This window comes from Zophobas morio, unplaced genomic scaffold (assembly GCF_036711695.1).
Source record: "Zophobas morio isolate AGI-343-1 ecotype UQ-CSIRO unplaced genomic scaffold, CSIRO_AGI_Zmor_V1 ptg000213l, whole genome shotgun sequence".
NCBI lineage: Eukaryota > Metazoa > Arthropoda > Insecta > Coleoptera > Tenebrionidae > Zophobas > Zophobas morio.
The window spans coordinates 69579-93138 of record NW_026972317.1 but is presented as its reverse complement, the minus strand read 5'-3'; the positions used below and the strand labels follow the sequence as shown (position 1 = coordinate 93138).

At 17.9% G+C, this 23560-nt stretch overlaps 1 protein-coding gene across 1 annotated transcript in view; it reads left to right on the top strand.

Annotated features, from left to right (window-relative positions):
* The window catches only part of LOC135146094 (DNA polymerase delta catalytic subunit-like), a 31502-nt gene that overhangs the window by 6000 nt on the left and 1942 nt on the right, over window positions 1-23560 (top strand). The window contains exons 10-35 of the mRNA XM_064078237.1: window positions 33-100; window positions 258-368; window positions 1782-1852; window positions 2821-2926; window positions 4045-4161; window positions 6958-7010; window positions 7222-7276; window positions 7345-7389; window positions 7884-7970; window positions 8386-8489; window positions 9407-9510; window positions 11418-11474; window positions 11604-11699; window positions 13913-13962; window positions 16458-16524; window positions 17295-17365; window positions 19612-19683; window positions 19745-19837; window positions 19962-20075; window positions 22293-22334; window positions 22391-22502; window positions 22619-22674; window positions 22723-22812; window positions 22951-23017; window positions 23152-23262; window positions 23455-23510. Of these exons, the coding sequence (XP_063934307.1) occupies window positions 33-100; window positions 258-368; window positions 1782-1852; window positions 2821-2926; window positions 4045-4161; window positions 6958-7010; window positions 7222-7276; window positions 7345-7389; window positions 7884-7970; window positions 8386-8489; window positions 9407-9510; window positions 11418-11474; window positions 11604-11699; window positions 13913-13962; window positions 16458-16524; window positions 17295-17365; window positions 19612-19683; window positions 19745-19837; window positions 19962-20075; window positions 22293-22334; window positions 22391-22502; window positions 22619-22674; window positions 22723-22812; window positions 22951-23017; window positions 23152-23262; window positions 23455-23510 (2075 nt within the window). The remainder of the gene's footprint in view (window positions 1-32; window positions 101-257; window positions 369-1781; window positions 1853-2820; window positions 2927-4044; window positions 4162-6957; window positions 7011-7221; window positions 7277-7344; window positions 7390-7883; window positions 7971-8385; window positions 8490-9406; window positions 9511-11417; window positions 11475-11603; window positions 11700-13912; window positions 13963-16457; window positions 16525-17294; window positions 17366-19611; window positions 19684-19744; window positions 19838-19961; window positions 20076-22292; window positions 22335-22390; window positions 22503-22618; window positions 22675-22722; window positions 22813-22950; window positions 23018-23151; window positions 23263-23454; window positions 23511-23560) is intronic.

Below are 23560 nucleotides of genomic sequence, written 5' to 3'. Positions count from 1 at the left end.
TTTAATTTTTTTTTGTTTAATAAAATAATCAGGTGCCAAAAAACCGTTTATTCGGAACGTCTTTACTTTGGGGACATGCGCCCATATTGTTGGTAGTGAGGTGGCTTATTGGTGTATATATAACCCTAAACTTTGACCTCAACTTTGCTGTTTTATTTTTTTATATCCTTCTATATATTTTATTTCATTTTTTTAATGAAATAATATATTGTTTTCTTTATTTCTATTTTACAGTATTTAATATTATTTTATAAAAGATTATTCAGTTTGAAAAAGAAAAAGAATTGTTAAGAAAGTGGAAAGACTTCGTGTTAGCAAGCGATCCAGATATTATTACTGGCTATAATATTACTAACTTTGACCTTCCAGTTGAATATTTTATTATGAATTTTTTTTTCCTTGTCATTATTTGTTATTTTTCATTATAATTATTATTTATTATTTATAAATATTAATTTTTTCAACAACTTAAAAAAGAGTAATAATAAGTTTTATAATAATTATCTTTTGTTTTATAGAAAAGTTTTTTTTTCTTAGTATATTATTCTTATAATTTTAATTTATTTCAGTGTATTTAATGATTATTGTTTTGTTATAAATTTATATTTTCTTTATATTAATTAATATTGATCATTATTTTAGGTTTACTTCGTGTGAAGCAATTTTGTTGCTTTTAATGATGTTTGTCATTTTTATTAAATTTTTATATATTTTTGAGTTGAAGTTTAGTGTATATATATACCCTTTTTTTTTAAAATGTATATTTTATAATTCTTTAAGAAAGAAAAATTTATGTTCTAACACAAATAATAGATATACTTTTTTTACTTTAATTTTTATATTATTTTTATATAAATATAAAAAGTTTTATTAATTAATGCTTACTCATTATTATTATATATTACCTATTTTATTAATCATATAAAAGAGTAGTGTTTTATTAATTAGTTATCATTATTATGAGACGTTCATAATAATTATTACTTCTTATACTTTAAAAAAATTCATATTATTTATTTATTATGGAAATATTTTATTATTATTACTGTTATACTAAGCTGTAAATGAATACTAATAATTTGAAGTATATATAAAAATGAGTAAATAGTACAGGTTTATTAATTATATTATAAATAATAATGTAATGAATAATACTAATAGTAATATTAATACATTTAATAAATGAGTATAGTTTTAGAAATAATAATACTGATATTATATTTAAGAAAGTTTCAATTCATATACTTATTATTATTTATTATAAATTTTATTATTTGTTATATATCATATTATAAGAAACTTTACCTTTATTTGTACTTCACTATTTATGTGCAATATTTTTTATTATAAGTTTTAATTTCTATTATGTTTTACTATTTTATATATTTATAGTTTTGTTATCAACTGTTTTATTTTTATATTTATAATTATTATCTTAAAGAGTAAAAGTTTCTGTAAAAATTATAAAATAAATTTCTTTTTTAGTTATTACTATCTCTTATAACACTATATATATATGTTTCATATTTATTTATATTTAGTTGATATAGCAAAGGAGTAATATATTTTTATAGGGATATTTTTATTATTTTTATTTTTTGGTGCTCAAGGCGAGTAATATTATTTTTTCTAATACAAATATATTTACTAATTACTATAAAATATTTACTATGAAAACTTTAGTAGTCATTATATATTTCTTCACTACTTTCTTAATAAAATATAGTAATGAAAAATATATATCACAATAATATTTTTTATAATTATTTATTTTTTGTTAGTTTTTAGTGGAGCGAGCAAAAGTTTTAGGTGTCAATGATTTTCCTTATTTTGGTCGTACGCACTCTGAATGGTTTATTATTATTCTTATTATATTTATTATTATATTTATATCTTTATTTTATTTTCTTTATATATATTATGAACATTTATATTATAAAGCATTAAAATAATCACATTACTATTTACAATTTTTATAATTTATTGCTTTCTTATTATTATTGTTAAACTTTATTATGTATTAGTTATTATTATTTTATTTTTTTACTGGATTTCATAATTTCTTGAATTTGTTACTACTTTTCTTTATATTTTTTATTACTTTCTAAATATATATAAAATATTTATTTACTCATAATACTTATTTATTATTTATTATTTATAAATTATAATAATTATTCATTATTATGTAATGACTGTTATAATTTATCTTTTTTATACAAATTTATATGTTTATAATCAATTACTTATTTTTTATAATTAATATTTATTTTTAATTTATAAATATATATATATTTATAATTTTTGTTTACTTATAATAATTACTCATAATTTATAGTTACTTATTACTATTTATATTCTTATAAATATTTATATATTATAAATTTTTCTAATTCTTATTTATTTTGCAGTAACCTAATATTTCTATCCGCTTATTATTATATTGTATTCTTTATAGTTTTGATTATTATCCTTAATCTTTTTCTAAATGTTTTATTATACACATATTTGTTATTTACGTTAAATAATTATTTTTTATTTATAGTAGAATATTATTATTTTATCTTTTAATAAATATATATAGATATTTTCAGTTTATATAACTTTTATTTACTTACCAGATTTATATATTCTTTATAGATACTGAATATTATATATTTTTGTGTAAAATTTTTACTTAATATTTATTTTTTTTTATTCACTTTATATATATATATATATTCATATGTTATCAATTTATATAATTTCTGTTTACTTCTCATAATTATTACTTATTACTATTGAGTATTTTATCAAATACTAATTTGTTTGGTTCGAAAGTATTGTAAAAGAAACGACATTTTCGAGTCGGGCGTATGGCAAACGTGAAAATAAAGCCACCGGAGTGGACGGGAGAGTTACTTTCGATGTTTTTCAGTTTTTACAGGTTTACTAGTTGCCTTTATACGAATATTTCATATTCTATTATTTATATGTTCTATAATTATTATTTCATATTATTATTTCTAATATTTTTAGTGTATTTATATATGTTATCATATTTTTATTTATATTTTTATATTCTGACACATCTTAATGGGTTATATATTTACCAGTTATTTTTATATTTTAATATTTATATTTATTTGTTTACTTTATTTTTATGCTTTTTCTAGTTACTTTTATCTTTATTAGATAATTAATTTTATATTTTTTTTTGTTAATTTTAGATTATTTATAATATAATTTTTATGTATTTTACATTAATTATCATTACTTTTTTACAATTATAATTTATTTAATACTGCATTTATTTTTGTATATATATTTATTTTTTTATTTTAAATTTATATTTATTACTTTTATATTTAATAAATTAATGTTTACATATATTTTTACTAGTGATTATATATATTATTATTATAAGGATTTGTAGTTATTTAATATTATAAATTAATATATATTATTTTATATTTTTTCTTTTACTCATCATCTAATTATTTTTATATTTTTATATTTGTTAGATTTTACACTACTTTATTCCTTTTTTTATGTACTATATATATTTAAAGGTGATATGTTATTAATTTATTTTTTTTATCGTTTGAAGACCCTCTTTTCTATTAAAATGTTATTATTATTTACTTAGTGTTATTAGATTCCTTTACCGAAACTATTTTTTAATATATAATTTTTTTTTATTTTAATTAGCTTTTCTTGATTATTATTTGGTTTATTATTATTATAAAGAATGATAAATAAATATACATTAATATACCTTTTTTGCTTATTTTAATATATTAATATTTATTGTTATTTCTTTTTTTTTACGTATTTAATAAATTTTTTCAATTATTTGTATGTTTTACACTATTTTAAAAACTTCTATTCTATTATTATATATATTATAAAAATTAATTTAATGAAAAATATATATTAATATTAATTCAAAATATTTCTATTCTATTGATATATTTTAATAATATTTTTTTAGCTTCAAAAAAAAGTTTCATTGTGTTCTTAAATATTTATTAGTATATTTATTTCTATTATTATTTCTTATAGCGTGAATACAAGTTATCTTCGTATACGTTAAACGCTGTCTCTGCACATTTTCTTAATGAACAAAAGGAAGATGTTCATCATTCTATTATAACAACTTTGCAGAACGGCACGGACGAGGTATGAGCAATATTAATTTATATATAAGAAATTTTATATTATTATATAAATAAAAATTTATAAAAAATAAGTTATTGTATTATTGTAATAATAAAGTTTATATAAATGTTAGGAAACATTAAAAATGAAATAAAATGAATATTTTTTTTATTGGTATTATTTAACAAAAATTTAAAAAAAAAACTTTGAAAATAAATATTTAAATAATATTATAAAATTACAAAAGAAAATTAAAAATATTAATTATTAAGTAAACTGTAAAGTAATATAAAATAATTATTTTGTTATAATAACAAATATATTAATATATTTTAAAATATAATAGTAATCATTTAAAATAAACTTCGAACAGTAGAGAAAGCTATTAAAAAATATATAAAATATTAAAATAAATAACTTTTTATATTTATATTATCAAATAATTAATTATAAATATGAGAATATGAAAATAATATAAATTATTAAAGAAACTGGTAAGCAAGAAATAAAATTATAAATTATTATAATTATAAAAAATATATAATTTTTTTTTCGTGTATTTATAAAAATGTAGTAATAATGAAAAGATTGAGAAAATAAATTTATTAAAAATATTATAGAAGTACCATTTGAATTAAATAAGCTATTCAAAGATTTTTATAAAGAAAACTTTGAATTTGATGTAAACAATTAAATAGAATAATTATAATTATTATAGTAATTCAATAATAAAATAAACCTAGAAAAATATTTGTTTCAATAATATTAAAATTAAAGTAAACTATAAAGAAAATCAGTTTATATAAAAGTATTGTAAGAAAAAAAAAATTTATCAAAAATATATATTTAATAAAAAGAAAACTTTTGAATAACAAAAAAAATATATAAATAATTATAAGTGTTATCATAATTTTCTGGAACAGAATATTTAAGGGTTTCATATTAAAGTCGTTATTATTAATAAGAAACTTTAAAAAATAAAAGTATTGCATGATTAATTAAATATTAAGGGAACTTTAAACTTAGTAAATAAAAGAATAATAAATATTATAGTATTAATAAAACATGAAATATTAAAAAAAAAATTTTTTTTATGTTATATTTTATAATAAAGGAATAATAAAGAAAAAGAACTCTAAAATTAATAAGATGTACAATATATATATGGATATAAATATTTCTAATTAAAGTAGAATTTTATATAAAATTTTTAATAGATTAGTATAATATTTATTAGACAAATAAAAAGTAAAATGTTGTTACATTATAATTAATAAGTAAAATTAATATTAAATAAGTTTTATTATTTAAAGTGATTTTTATGAGTACTACAGATAACTTGATAAACGATAATAATAGTAAAATTATTATTATTAATGAAAATGGAAATAAAAACAAAATAAAGTAATTAAAACATTGAAATAATATTGGAATAATATATAAAATAATATAAAAATTATAATTATATATTAGTGAAGTTTCTGAATAAATAACAAAAATCATAAAAAAGGAAGTCTACAAATTTCATTTTCAATTTTTAAAAAAAAATAATGAATAAAAAATATACAATATAAAGCAATGATGGCTGCCTTTAATTATTTGAAAAAATAAGAAAGTTGTAGAAACAACTAAAAAAAACTTTTTTATAATGAAAGTATCTAAACGACTTTTTAAAAAAATATTATAATATCTATTCAATATTAATCAATAGTAAATAATAATTGTAAATAATAGTAGTTATAAATATTCTATTAAAAAAACTAATACTAATAAGTATGTATGGACATATGAAAAACTATTAATAATGAACCATAATAGTAGTATTTCTTGTAAAAAATGATAACTCTTTCTCTTATGAAGTTAAAAAGTATAAGTTATATTAATAATAAAATTACAATAGGAAGTTTATAATAATTTTAATTAATTTATAAATCAGTAAAATATAAATTAATAATAATATAAATGTTACTAGTAATATATATATTTATAAACCGATTAAGGATAAATAAATAAAGAAAATATAAATAATAATTTTATTTAGCTTGTTAAAATATTTATAAATAAATATAATTGTAATGAAAATATCCTAATAATATTACAAAAAAAATGTTTTATAATAAAGTTATTCAACAGTATTTATTTATAAAATTTTTTTATTAAGTGATGAGCAAAATTTATTTAATAAATATTTATAAGAATGTTAATATTAATGAATAACAACTTTATAAGTATATTATATAAGTAAACTAATACATTGAAAAGGATATAAAAGGGAAAATAGGTAACAAAAGTAACTGTTAATAATAATTATTATAAAACGTAATAAAAGGAAAAAGAAACAAAACTATAAAATTATTTATCGATGCTCATTACATATAATATTGAAAGATTGTTGCGTACTTATTAATAAAGTAATAAAATGGAAAAAAATGAAAAATATTATTAATATTAAAATCTATAAATAAAAAAATTTTGATGTAGAATTATTATAACAAAAAAATTTAAAAACAATATTATAAATAATATTAAATATATATTTATTGAAGCTTTTATTATAGTATTTATTATATCAATAATGAAACTTTACTGTATAATTATTATTACTTAAAATAAAATAACTAAAATAATGTTATTATTGATATTATATTAATAGTAAAAGTTTATTATTTATAATTATTAATAACTTAATAAAATAAAAAAGTAATGAAGATAATATTATTAATATTATTTTATAAGATATTAAAACTTTAATGAACAGTTTTATAATGAATTCAATAAAAGCAGGTTAAAATAAATAATATTATTAATATTCTCTAGACGCGAAGGCGACTAGCGATTTACTGTTTGAAGGATGCTTATCTCCCGTTGCGGTAACCTTTATATCATCTTTTTAATTTTTTTTGGTTTAAAGTAAACAACTGATAATAATAATGGTAATTATAATATTAACAATAACAAGATTACAACAATATTAATAGTAATAACAATAACAATAATGTTAATGAGATGAATAATATTATAATAATAATTCTAATAATAAATAAATAAATAAATAAATGATTCATTATTCTTTCGTGCCAGTTTACTGGACCAGTTAATGGGCTTGTACAATTATATTGAGATGTCACGTGTTACTGTACGATTTTTTTTATTGTAATCGTATAGTCAAAAGTTCTATACTTTGCGCCTTTATATACCCTTAAGGGGGTTCCTTTAGATTCTCTGTTGTCTCGCGGGCAGCAAATAAAAGTACTTTTTAGTAGTTTCAATTTTTATAATTTTTTTTCGCTTTTTATATTTACAATAAAATTGTTTTAATATTTTTATATTTATACTTTAATATTTATTAATTCATTATGAATAAATATTATTATATTTTATTACTATAAATCTTAATTTATTACTCATTAAATTATTATTTATATTTTTTATGTATACTCATCTGTTTATTGTTATCTACTATTATTTACAGTTTTTTTTATTTTTACTATTTTCCATTTTATTTTTATTTATTTATTATTAATATGTATTTTTAATATTTATTATTCTTTATTCTACTTTATAAATTATTATTTGTTATTATTAGTTATAATTCTATTAAAAAAAAAAATATATTTTTTATACTTTAGTATTAATATATTATTATTTTTATTATATTATATTTTAAAATCAATATAAATATGTATTAATTATATTTTATTTTAATTTTTATATAAAAAAATTAATTGTTTATATTATTTGAGGTTGTTTCACAACTCATGCGGAAGTCTCTTACTGGTGACTTTATTATTCCAACTTGTAACGTTCATGGAAGTGATGAGCAGTTTGAAGTTGACTTTTTATAATATATTCATTGTTTTTTGACTGGTGTACATTTTCATTTTTTTAATGATTATTTTATTTTTATAATATTATTAACAATATTTTTATGCCAAAAAAATAAAACCAAATATATATTTTATAATTTTTAAATATAAATTATAAATGTCAACCTTAAAAATAAATATTTTTATTATAACTATTTACGTAAATTTTAAGTATAATGAAATCGAGCCAAAGTTAGTTTTAAAAAGAAGTAAATATAATTTAAATAATATACCAGAAGTTTTAATAAAGTTTGAAACAGAATTCTTATAGCGAAAACTTTATTGAAATTTATTAGATGAAACCCCACACTTTCGCTCTCAATTGTTTTTTGCTCTTTATGATTGGTGCAATTACTAGAACTATTTATTCTTCTGAAAGGGCGCCACTGTTATTGAACCTCTGACTGGCTACTACAACTGTCCCATTACAACTCTTGATTTTACTTCTCTGTATCCGTCTGTAATGATGGCGCACAATTTATGGTACTTTATCATTGGAGCAACAAAATTCGCTTTTTATTTGTAACGAATTAAACCTCTTTTGATTGGCAATATTTTTATTTATAAAAATTGTTGAAAAAAGTTTTGCGAACTACTTTTTTTTTTACTCATTTGTTTTTCTCTTTTCTAAAGTCTTTATTAAAAAATTATTATTGTATAATACCATTAATCAATTTTTTAATGAAATTTAAACTGTTTATGTAGAAGTGCATGAATATTTAGTAAAGGAATGAAAACAAATAAAACCTTTTATATATTTTGTCTATAATTTTTACATTAATTAAAAAATGAACTAAATACATTTATATAAAAATCACACATACCAATAAAATATTGGAAACCTAAAAAATTTGATGGAATTTTAATAGATCCTTATTGGTTGACTCTATGACTAACAACACTTTTTTTTAATGGTTTTAAACTATAATTAGTCAGAAAAGTTTATATAATTTAATATTTTGTTTTTCACTAAAAATACTGGAATGAAATTCATATTTTGAAATTTTTTTTTATTTTCGAAAAAAATTATAGAAATTATTTTTTAACAAATATTTTCTTCTCTATAATAATAAATTTCAAACATTATAAGTATAAATAAAATAAAAATAATTTTTTTCACTAAATATATTAAAACTCAAATATAATACTATTTTCTATTGAAAATGGTTTAAATTTTTTTTAATTATAAAAAATGTATACAACTTTATAAAGGATTCGTTGAAAAAGTAGTAGTTTTCAAGTTAGTAAATATAATTATCTTATCAATACTTTATATAATTTAAAAAAAATTTACACGTTTTTTTTGTTTACAGTAAAAATAATGAATTGGCGATTTTCATATTTTATATATTTATTATATTCTCTAAGAATTACTATAATATTTTTTTTTATTGAAAAAGTTATACAACCTTACTAAAGAATGGAAAACATAAAGAACTGAAGGACGATGAATACATACGAACGCCCAGCGGTAATTATTTTATTAAAGGGAAGAAATTTAAAGGTAGGCTTTACCCAACAGTCTTCTAACTATTCGCATATTTCCATGTTTTTGGGTGTTAATAAAAGCAATAAATTTAAAAATAATGAATTGTATATATAAAGTAATTAACTTTTTTTTAATATATTCTTTTAACATTTACCCTGTTTCCCTGACTATTTCACTTATTTTTATGTTTTATGATATTAATAATAAGTATAATTCTAAAAAACTAGTGAATTTTTTATAAATTCAATCAACCTTTTTATATTTACTTCTTATCTTATGACTTGTTATAAATAACATAAATTCAAAATTTTAAGTGAAATTTATAAAAAAAGCTCAACCATATTTATACTAAACTTTATTATTTATTAATCTTCTCTGTCCTTTTTCCCAACACTCATTATATATATTCACATATAATCCATTTTTTGTTATTATTAAAATTATTTTAAAGAGGCAATGTGCTTTTATTATGAAAGTTCATCAGTCTTTTATAAACTTTTAAATATATTCCTTAATTTTATTAACTATTTAGCCAACAGTTTTCTTACTATTCACATATTTTCTATATTTTTAATATTAATAATTAAAAATTAAAAATTTATAATTAACTATTTTTTAATACCTTTTTTACGTATATTTTAAAGTATACAATGATAAATATTAATGAATTTTCTTATAAAAGAAATTTTGGGGTGCAACCCCAAAACCTGTTTTGCTCTATAGAATGTGTACAAAGTATTATTTTGTTCTGTACTTATACAATAATTATATTAAAATTCAATTTTTTTAACTTGTATAATATTTATTTTCGTAATTATCTTTGGACTTTTTTTTCAGTGAATATTTTAAGTGCATTTTGTAACTGGATATTATTAAGTTTATACAGTTTTTTTCTTATTAAAAAATGGCGTCTTTTCCCCAACATTTTTTCACAACTTTTTAAATTTTTTATTTCTAATTATGTTTTTAATAAATTTATTAACAATAATTAATAAATTTCTTAATAAAAATTTGAAATAAAAGCGTGCATTTTGGCAACTCATTGAGACTTTGATATTATTTATTAAAAGATTTTATAATAATTGTTTTCTTTTTTTAAAATAAATTGATTTCTTTTCCCCAACATTTTTTCAGAGTGTAAAACTTTTAGTGAATTTAACTCCTCCTCTAACTTATAAATTTTGTTGAAGTAAAAAATTATTATCATTATTTATATTTATTCAATATATTGTATCCAACCTGTAAAAATATCAATTTTTATATTTTCATGTATTTCTATTAATGTATAGATTTTAATGAGTTTTCAATGATTTTAAGGAGTGCATTTTCCAACTTATTTTTTAATTATAAAATTTTGTTTATGTTTTAAAATAAAAATATGAAGGTTTGATTTCCCCAACATTACATTCAACCTATAAAAAGTATATGCGTTTATTTTATCTATTAATATAACACATATTAATAAATTGTTAAAAATTTATAGAGCGCTTTTTTTCAACTCCTCATGTTTACGAACTTTGTGATTTTTTTTTCCCAATGTTTTTTTAACTTTTAAAAAAATATTTTTTTCTACAATTTATTTCGTATTACTTTATTAAAAAATTACAATAATTATAATGAAATATATAAAAAGTGCTTCTCCCCCCAACATACTTTTCAAACATAATTTTTTTTTGATGTTTTGATATTTTTATTTTCCACAATAAAAATAGTGAATTTTCTATTACTAATTTTTTGTGTATATATATATTTTTAACATTAAAATGAACTGTTTTAAAATTCTCTGGAAAAAATTTAGATTATTTATTATATTTTCTTTCCAAAATATGTTAGCCTTTAAAAAATAAAAAGTCTTCATTAAAATATTTTCAGTTTATCTTTTTTTTTTTCCCATGTTTTAATTTCTTATTACTATTCATAAGGACTGTTGCCAGGAATTTTAGAAGATTTATTAGCTGCACGTAAACGGGCCAAACATGGTATAATTGCAACTATAATAATTATAATTATATAATAATGATTATAATAATATTAAAAATAATAAAATATTAATAATATAATATATTCTGAAACATTTTATATATTTATTATATATATATTATCTTTAGATTTAAAAAACGAAACAGATTCTTTTAAAAGGGCGGTATTAGACGGAAGACAATTGGCTTTGAAAATTAGCGCCAATTCTGTTTATGGTTTTACTGGTTTGTTACTCGTTTATTTTTACTATTACTATTACTATTATTATTAATTATCATTATTACTTTTATATTTTAAATGTCGTTTTTATTTATACTTTTTATATAAATGGTTATAATAATGAACATATATATTTTTATTAATTATTTAATCTTTCTACTCTTTATATAAGCAATAAAATAAGAAGTAAAAATATTTTTTTTGAATTTAATATGTATATATAAAAGAATATATATTTTTTTATGAAGTATTACATATAATTTTGTATAGTATAGAAGTTATCAAGTTTATAAAAGTTTCTATAAGATTATATTAAAACTTAAAATTTTTCTAACCTTATATATAAATATTTATTGTATTCTTAATATTTATAATTTATCAAATTTTTACTTTTTTATTAATTGAAAACTTTAATGTTTCTTTAGTTTGTATATTTTATTATTAATAATATTATTATTATTTAGACGTTTCATTTTTATTAAGGAAACTATAACATTTTTGTTTTATTTTTGATTGTTATGTAATATAAAAATAAAAATTTTATAACTTTATTGTATAACGAAGTTCTTAATTGAATATTAATATTATAAATATTCATATTATTTTCTTTATAAATTAAAATTTACTTGTAATCTTTATACTTTTTTAATGCTTATTTTAAAAGAAGGTTTATATTTGCTATTATAAAATTATTATAAAATTTTTATTAATTACATGATAATTTTTTTTTTTTTTTACAAATATTTTTAAAAATATTCTTTATTAGTAAAGTTTATTCTACTAGTCTCAAACTATCATTATATTTATTAATTTTATATATAATTTTTAAAAAAATATTTCTGAATTTTTTTTCCTACCATAAAAATTTATTTTACCTTTATAAATCTTTTATTAAAACTTTAAAAATTACATGTAGATTCTTTTTTTTCTATAAAATTTTATATTACTGTTAAATATTATTAAATTTTATTATATATATTTTAACTTTTTATAAATATATTTTTTTATAATTTTCTTCTACTATAAAAGTTAATATTAAATTATTGTGAATTTATTATTAAATAATTATTATATATATTTTTTAATTTCTTTTATCATCAAAATTTATTTTCACTTTTATGAATCTATTTAAACTTTAATTAAATATAATTTCTTTAACTTTTTACAAAAAAATATATTTAGCAATTTTTTTTTTAAATACAGAAGTTTATATTTTCTACTTTAAAAATTTATTTAAACTTTATTAATGATATTTCAAAATTTTTTCTAGTACAAAAGTTTTTATTAAAACTTAATTATATAATTTCTTTAATTTTTTACAATGTATATATATATACTAATTTTTTCTCTTATAATAGTTTATATAAACTGTTTTAAATTTATTAAAAGCTTTATTAAAAATAATTTATTTCAAAATTTATTGTTAATAAATATTTTTAGAAACTTTTTATTATAAAAGTATATTACTATAATATTTAGTAATATAAATTTAAATATGTTTTTGCTTAAAAATATTATTGAAATTCTTTTTTGTTATAAGAATTGATATTAACTATTCAATGTATATGTATTGTTTTTATAATTAATATTTTCAAAATGCTTATTCATAAGAAAAGTTTACAATTATTACAAATATTTCTTAGAAAACTCTTATTATGAAAGTTTATATTTATTTTTATAACATCAAGATTTTATAATAATTTTATTTACATTTGAATTACTTTTGATTCACGTTACTTTTACGTATTATAATTTTTTTTTCAGTTTTTTAATTTTTTTTTACTACATAAAAAAGTAATAAATAATTTTTTTTTACTTTACCTTTATTACCACTATATTGTGTATATAATTTAAAGTTTTTATTATGCAATTTATATTTATTTGTATTATATGAAAAATATTTATAAAATTCTAATTTTCTTTTATATTTAATTATATAAATTTCTTATATTTATAATAATTTTGTTTAGTTCAATTTATTAATGCATTAATGTAATTTTACTTCAAAGTTATTAATTTATTTTTTATATTATAAAAATTAAAATTCTTCATCTTTTTTAACTATAAAATAATATTTTAACTTTTTTCTTTATTTTTTGTTATAAATAATTTTATATTGATTTTATTTTTATATAAATGTTATAAATTATTTTTTTATAATTAAGTCACTATTCTCTCACTACTATTATTATAATTATACCGATGTTATTATTATTAGGAGCTACTGTAGGAAAGTTGCCATGCTTGGAAATTTCTTCTAGTGTTACTGTATTTTATTATTATTATCCGTTTTTTTTTTCTATATTTAAAGCACTTTTTCTATAAAAAAATAAACGAAGTAAAAAAATATAAATATAATAAAATAATTATCAATTTTCTATTTTATTAACGTTTTTATATGAAAACCTCTTTTTTTAAAAAGATATAAAAAAGATATAAATATATTTTTTATTAAAATATAGTAAATGTTTTTTTTTATTAATATAATATTAAAATAAATATATTTATTCGAAATGTACTCTAATAATATTTTATCTAAAGAAAAAGTATAAAAATATAAACATTTTATTTCGGTATATATCGTAATATTATTAAAATAATAATGTATTATAATAAAAACATTTTCTACTAATAAAATTTTGTAAATATTAAAAAACTACAAGCTTCATGCTAAGGTATTTTTTTTAAAGAATAATATAAAAATGCAAACTTTTAATATGGGTTACATTTTCTTTAAGCTAAAAAAAATATTTTTAGTAATTTTTTTAAAATAATAAATGGAATGTAAGAAAAAGTTTTTATTAACTTCACAATAAATTTGAAAAGTTTTTCTCTAAAAAGTAATTTAACATAAAAAATATTTATAGCAAAGTAACTTGTGAGCACCTTTGCTTATTTGATCTATTCTTTACTCTGCTGCGCTATCATAACTTAATGGCAATAGTTAAATTTTCTCTGCTTTTCGATACTATTTGCTAAAATCACTTTATAGTTTGTAACAATTCGTTTCAATTGCGTCAATTTATAATTTTATTCTTGAATAATATAAAACAATATCTTTTAAATATTTTTTCTTATTTGCTTCTTTTTTTATGAACGTCCACTTTTGTAATGAAACTGTACCTACTTAACCATATGTACTATTATTGGCGCTGTTGATACTTTTTAATACAAAATAGGGCCAATTTATTTTTTTTCCGTACCCTATTGAGCGAGTGTTATGGCAATGTGATGTGGAGTACTTTTGGTTTTAGAAAACTTTATTATAGTGAAATTTAAAAAAATAAACTATAAATAAATATTTTTATGATGATTATACAAATCTATGGGAAACAATTATACTACAACTTTTTCAATGTTTTAATCTAAAAATAATTTGGCTCCATGGATGTTTATTGTACAGGTTATTTGTATTTTTTTTTAGATATAAATTAAATTAACTTGTATATGAATGCTGCGCTGTAATAACAATTTGTATCACTATAAATTAACCGACCTTTTGGTGCATTTTTATACTTTTTAGTTTAGAATTGCATCGGTTTATTATTATTTTCTCCCCTTTAAAAAGTTTTATAAGTAAAAAGAAACCACTTATTGTGATATTGTTCTTTGCCGCTCAAAAGATATTTTTACTTTTGCTATAAAAATTTTGACTCAAAAATATTAAAATATTTCATAAAAAGCTATTTATTTGTTAATTTGTTAGCTACTTTTTTTAATAATTTCTTTTCCACTTTTCTTATAGTGTACTGTAATAATTATAGCTGCATGTGTCGCATGGCATAAATTCGCTGTATTAAACCCATCAATAGTACTCATGAGTTTTGTACAGTAAAAATCCAACCCCTTTTTCTCGAACACGGTTTTTAATTTTAGTACTCATTGATACAATTGAGTGCTATTGATTCTTTTCATTCCTATTATTATTTATATCCTGCTCCGAATCCTTATCAAAGATTTTTAATGTAAAATGTGACTAATAAATTTTTTTTTTTAAACTTTATCAATTCTTACAAGTTTTTATTTTAAAACTTATTAATAAATATTTTATGGCATAATAAACTTTTATAACTTTTAAAAGTTGACTTAAATATTTTTTTACAGAATAGTTTTTATATATTTTATATTTAAAAAAAATATAAAAATATATTTCATCGTTGGAAAACCCCAACAATTTATGAAACAAGTTAAAGAAGTACAGATTGTTCAACATAAATAATAAGGTTAATATTGGAATGTGTAAATAAAGGTAAACGGATCAACAGAAATACTTTACAAGGATACTAATGAATATAAAAGTGTGAACTTAATTACTGTTAAACAGAACGTCGTCGTCAACCAATAGTGTACTTATTTTACCAAAAATACAGTTCGATAGGCTGCCGAGTCCTTTACTATTTGCAACTTACTCTTTTTTACCTTGTTGGCAGTATTTTTTCTAACAAAATCAATCGAACATTATAAGACCTTCTTATTACTTGTAAAATCAAATGAGTAGTTTTTTTTCGTTCGTTTCAAACCATTTCGTTTCTCGATAACGTTTTTTACTTTTACTAATTTTTTTAATTTGCATTAAAAAGTAATAAAAGTAGAAAAAATAATTATAATATATACTTGTTATTTATAAAATTATTATAAATAATTACTATTATTAATAAAGTTTAAATTACAATATATTTAAACAAAAAAAATAAAGTAATAGAGAAATATAAATATTATTCTTATATTTAGTGTTAATGCTTATGCTGATCAAAATTTTGCAGGCGTTTGGCCGCCAGATGATTGATAAAACTAAAGAATTGGTTGAAGGAAAATATACAATACAAAATGGTTTGTGTTTATATTTAGTTTTATAGTATTTATTATTGTTCATATTCTCTATAATTTTTTAAGAAGTTTCCTTAAAAAATATTTTTTACATAATTTTAGTTTCTAGAATTCATTATCTTATTTGAAATTCACCCCAACATTTGGGATTTATATAATAATATGAAAATTTTTTTGTGAATAATTTTTTATATACTTTTGGTATAAATGATAAATAAATTATACAATATAAACTTGTTAATGTTTGCATTTAGTTTATTATTCATATCTTCATTTCTTTTTCTTTATAAAATTTGTCTTAAGAAGTATTTTATTGAAGTTTTAGTTTGAAAAATCCTTTTTAAATTTTTTCTTATTTTTGTATAAAAGAAAAGTAGACAAAGTTGGGAAAGTTTATATCTAGTTTATTGTTATTGATATTTTATCTTTATTTTTCTTTATATAATTTGCTCAAAAATATTTTATTAAAATTTTATTTAAAATAAGAATACAGAATTAAAAAGGTTTATATATAGTTTATTATTATCAATATTTTATATATTCCTTTATAGAGTTTGCTTGTAAAGTATTTCATTATAATTTTAGCTTAAAAAATTCTTTCTAAAATTTTTTTTGCTTTTTTTTTTGGGTAGAAAAAAATTGTATGTAGTTTATAAATATTATGTACTTCTTTTTCTTCAATTGCTTATTCGTCAATTTTGTATATATAACTAGAATGCTTAATTATTATGATTATAATTTTTTTATATGAATATTTTTTTTCCAAAAAAAAGGATATCCGCACGACGCTAAAGTTATTTATGGCGATACTGATTCGGTTATGGTCAAGTTTGGCTGTGATGATGTAAAGTTTTATAATACTTTATAAAAAGAAATAAAATGAAAATATAATCATAAGTAAATAATAAATTAATAAGAAAATATTAAAAAAATTTATAATTTATAATATATTTACTAAAATAAAATAATATTAATGTAAAAATAAATTTTTATAGGAAATTTTATATTATTAATAAAATTTATGAAATAATATGAAATATAAAATTAAAGACAAAAAAGTAAAATAATATTGAATTGAGGAAGAAATTTTTACTTTAAAAAAATAATGTTATAAAAATACAGTGAATAATAAATAGTTGAACTATTGAAATAATGAAAAATTTAAAAATAAAAATATATTTAAAGAAAGAAAATATGAAAAAATAATTATCAGTATTTATAATAAAGTAAAATAAATAAACTTTTAAAATATAATGAAATATATAATAAAATATTAAAAATAATATAAAATTTAATGGAAATTGAATTGTTGATTGATAATAAGAAACTTATAAACAATTAATTAAATATAATTTTGCATATTAATAAATTTCTTTGTAAGAAATAAATAATTAAATATAAAATTTAAAATATGTGCTAAAAAAAATTATTGAAAAAATAGAATAATTCATAATAAAATAAATATAATAGTAAATAAAATTACTGACTGACAAATGAAATAAAAAAATATAAAATAGAAATATACATAAATGTATATAGAAAAGAATTTTTTATAAAATAAAATAATAATTATAATAACTGATTTATAAATAAAATTTTTAAATAAATAAAATATTGAATAAATGAATTAATTTATAATAAAATAAAATATAATAGTAAATATAAATAGTTTTGGTAAATAAAATAAAAAAATATAAAAAATTTATATTTATTATATACTTTTTAAATAATAGATTAATAATTGTAGTAATAATTAAAAATTTAAGTTATATTATTAATTGAGTGATAATAAAATATTAAAAATAAAAATAAATCCAATAATTTTTTTTTAAAATATTTTTCTAAGAAATAAATAATATTTGAATGTAATATAAATATTTAATATTTAAAGTATGAAAAATAAATAAATTTTATATAAATATAATAAACGAATGATATTAGAAGATAAAAATATTTATATATAAAAAAAATTAACGGAATAATTAATAAGAAAAATTTTTGATTTTTTTTAATTTTTTTTTATTGAAATTATTATGAAATCGACAAAATTTTTAGGCAGTAAAAATAAAACCATATTTCATTAAAATTACTACGTAAATAACATACGAGAATTTTAAGGAATATTACAATAATATATATAGTTGGTATAAATATGACGATAATATATTTCTTATTAGAAAATAAAGAAAAATATCTACAAAAAAATTTTTTAAAATTAAAATTATCGAGTACATGTAATTAACCGATTAATAGCGATGTTTAGAATTAGATTAAGTTATGAATCTTTTTATATATCAATGTAAAAATTTAAAATCTAATAAAATTTTTATCGAATATTTATAATTAACTTATAAATATAATTATATTTAGACTAAAAGAAAAACTTAAAAAACAATAATTATTAAAAAAAATTAAACTGCCCAAAAATATATTATAATATCAGTAAAATACTGAAATAAACCAAAAAGAAACTTGTATGTTAATTAAAATATTCATATTAAAGAGGTAGTATAAAAAATTAATAATAAAAAGGAAAATCTGTTGGCCAATCAATTAATGAGTAAATTAGTTTCACAGAAATTAGGGCTCACTAGAAAACTATTGGGGGATATGAATTTATTTTAATAATAAAATTTGTAGACAGTTAGTATATAAATAAATTTTGTTTTCTAGAATTTATGATTCATTAAAAAAGCTATTAATTAATCTATAATTAAAATAAAAAATAAAAAATTTATAATAAATCAATATTAATATATTTAGTTCCACAAAAATTTATGTCTCATTGAAAAAACTAATTTATTAAAATTTTTTAATATTTTGTAGACAATTAATTAATAAATAAATTTTATTTCGTAAGAATTCGTGATCGATAAAGAATCTATTAACTATATAAATAAAATAACTTTATACTAGAAATTTATAATTCATCATACAATATTGTTTAAAAGATATAGATTTATAATAATAGTTAATATAAAATTTATAGTAAAGAATTTCTTTACTTTTTTAAAAAAATAAAATTCAGCCAATATAAAAACGTTTATAAAAATTTAAAGTAATAAATAAACCAATGAAATACTTACTCAGCTTGCTACGGCCATGGCTAGAGGGCATGAAGCCGCCTCTTATGTTTCAAGTTTTTTTGCTCATCCAATTAAAGTAATATACTTTTCTTCTCTTTCCTCAGGTTGGTTTAATTTTTTTTTGTAAACACCAATAGCTCGAATTCGAAAAAGTTTACTTTCCCTATTTGCTTATCAGTAAAAAACGATACGCTGGTTTGTATTGGACGAAAGAAGATTCCTATGATAAGGTCTTTTTAAGACATTTTTTATAATAAAAATATAAAAAATATTAATTTATAAGAAAATAAGCAAAAAGAAACTTTTAAAAGAAGTCTTTCTATTTTATTAAATAACAGTTATTATTATTATCAGATGGATTGTAAAGGAATCGAAACTGTTCGCAGAGACAACTGCTTATTGGTTAAAAACGTTATCAACGTTTGCTTGCATAAAATACTTATAGACCGAAATCTGGAGGGCGCACAAGTAATTTTTTTTATTGTCATTGATAATTTACCTGATTATTATTATAATTAACATTATTTATTGCAAATTTTTTTGAGAATAACAACAAAGTAAAACTTATTTGATAATAATTACTATGGAAATAATACTGAGATATACTTTTTAATAATATTAACACAGCAACTTAATAATGATGAATATTAATAATATTATTAGTTATAACTTTTTAAATAAGTTATTAAAAATAACATGATAATAATTACTACTTATTACTTTTTTTAAAAATATTAACGAAATAATATATATAAATTTATTGCAACCTTTTTTTTTTAAAATATATTAAGAATAGTAAAATTTTATAGTATTTACTATAAAAAAATATAATCTATTATAACATTTTAGAAAATGTCAACGAAATAATAACTTAATAACCGAAATAAATATAAATATACTAATTACAATTTTTATACAAATTATAGTTCAAGATAATAAAAATTGTTTTTAATATAGAAATGATGGTTATTTTTGTATGGACTTAAATAACTTTTTTTTTAAAATAATAACTTTTCTTAAAGTTTTTTGTTGGTTTACCTACTTTTGTAATATACTGTACAGCAAGCTTTTATTGTCTAGGAAAAAACTTGTACAACTTTGATATTATCAATTTTTTTATTTTTTCTGTATAATTTTTTTTGTTACGGACGTATATTTTCACTTGGTGAACTCTCCTTTTTTTAAAAAAAACATGTTTATATGGGCGCAAGAGTACCTTTAAAAAAAAAAAGGCTTCCAAATTTAGATATACCTAAAAAGGGATCAATCACAGCCGCCAGTAAAAGTGAAGTTCTTTTTATTGACCGGTCTTAATAAGGAAACATTCCTATTAGTTTATTAATGCTACAATATAATATTGCTTTATTTGATAATTTCTTGAATTTATAATATTATTTATAACAAAAACAGTAAACAATCAATTAATACAACTAATATTGAATACCTCATTGACCGTGCTTTGCAGTAAAAATCACGGAACTATTATTTCAGAAATAATTTATATATGCTATATATTAATATTGCATTGTTTAAAAAGAATTCCTTAAATTATTATGAACTTTTTAATAATAATGATGGACTAATTATAAATTAAATACAAGCAAAATCCACTCTACAGTAGTCATAGGGAGTTACACAGATCTGGAAATTATTTTGTTTTCTAAATTTTCAAAATAGAAGTTTAAATTTAGTGTGGGCTGTATTCTTATATTTAAATAAACAACAAGTGTTCAAACATTTATGTTATTTTTTATTTAATATAAAAGTGAAACTTTAAAACTCAAGACATCTGAGAGAACTAGGGCGACTACTGTAGGGTTAAAATACTTGAAATATAACTAATCTTTAATATCTCATTGGTGGAGTCCTGCTATAAAAATTTAGAAAAATATTCTATTAATATTTTATAAAATGCAACACTGCACATTTTTTCACCGACACATACAAATAAACTTGACCCTTTTATCATTTGGGTACAAACAAAGCAATAAACAAATTTTTTTCAAGCTAATCAGGAACATTGAATTTTATTAATATGGAATTTTGAGGCTTTTGTATAAAAAAGATGTGAACTGGTACCAACTTAAGCGGCTTTGGTACCAAATAATAGCTTATTCACTACTTAATCGGAAAAAATTACTATTTGAATGTGTTTTAAACCTTTTTTATGAGGGATAACCGGTTTTTTTGTTATTGCTCGGCACAAACAAACCGAGTGAACCGCCTTTTAACCTTTATTAAAGTTCTTCTATTAGATATCAATTTTTGATCATATGAAACATATATTTATTGTTTAACTTCTATTTATATAATTTAATTTATTTATATCTTCTTTAAGATTTTCTTTATAGTAACTTCAAAAAAATTTATTCAAAGAAAAATCTTATGAAATATATAATATAAACAAATCAAAATAACATACAAAATGTTCTGTGAAAGGCTTTCGGTTGGCTATTTGTATTACCATGTTTATACAGTCAACAGTTATTGGCTAACACGCGATCATTAAAAAATTTGCAAATTCTTTTGATAATTTAGAATTTAATCTGTAGTTAATGATTATTGACTGAAGATTTACGGTCTTGAATTATTAATTCTAATGCAATAATTAACAATTTAATTTATTATATCGCCTATTTATTTCTTAATTACTGTTATTAATAAATTTGTTATTTTTTTATAAAGCAATATTGCCGCGAGACCATCGCCGACTTACTTCAGAATAAAGTATTTTCTTAAAAAAACCTTCATTATTTTTTATAAAAACATCATTATCTTAAAAGATTGACATTTCCCAGTTAGTCATTACGAAAGCTTTAAGCAAGCAGGAGTCTGAATACTCTGGAAAGCAGGCGCACGTGGCTTTGGCTGAGCGCATGCGCCAACGCGACTCATGTTCTTATTGAACTTAAATTATTATTTTATTTTTACACTACTTTTTAACTGTTTATTATTATTATTTGTTATTATTTTTATATTTTATAATATTTTTATATTTTTTATATATTTAGCGACTGCCCCAACGTTAGGAGATAGAGTACCTTACGTTATTATCAAAGCGAAAAAAGTTATTGTTATTATTATTACTATTATTATTGTTACTTATAATTACAAGGGAGCTGCCGCTTATGAAAAGTCCGAAGACCCAATTTACGTATTAGAAAATAATATACCCATTGATACTAACTATTATTTGCAAAACCAGGTTAATAATAAATAAAAAATTATGATGGTGATAATAATTATAATAATAATAGGTAATAATAATATATTTTTAGTAGTAATAATACTAAATATAAAAAATAAAACTATTTTTTTTCATGATTTTCATTTTTACCAACAGCTATCGAAACCGCTCACGCGTTTATTTGAACCAATCATCGGGAAAACAAAACTTCAGTCCTTATTGGGTGACTTATATATATTACATTTTTTTGGCTTAGATTTATATTAATTTACAAAATGCTATTTATTTTCTTACCTTTACTTATTTCTTCTTATGAAAATAATGGACTTTGACTTTTTTTTTAATGAATTTTTTTAGCGGGAGAGCACACCCGCTCCATTTCTATAGCAACACCCGTGACTGGCGGTCTAATGAAGTTTACTAAAAAAATAGAAAGTTGTATTGGCTGTAGAGCTTCCATTCCTAAAGGTTTTGATATAATGATAAAAATAATATAGCACTATTTTTTATCATATATAAAAATTTTTAACCTTTTATTTAATTTATAAAAATATTATAACTTTGCATTTTCCATACCATTATTTTTAATATTATTAAAATTATTATTTTAATTGATTTTAGTATTATTATTATTATTATTATTATCATAATCATTATTAGGCTTTGCTGTCTGTGAACACTGCAAGTCTCGAGAAGCGGAAATTTATCAAAAGGAGGTAATAAGCATTATATCTTTTTACTTAAAAATAATAACAGCAAGAACAAA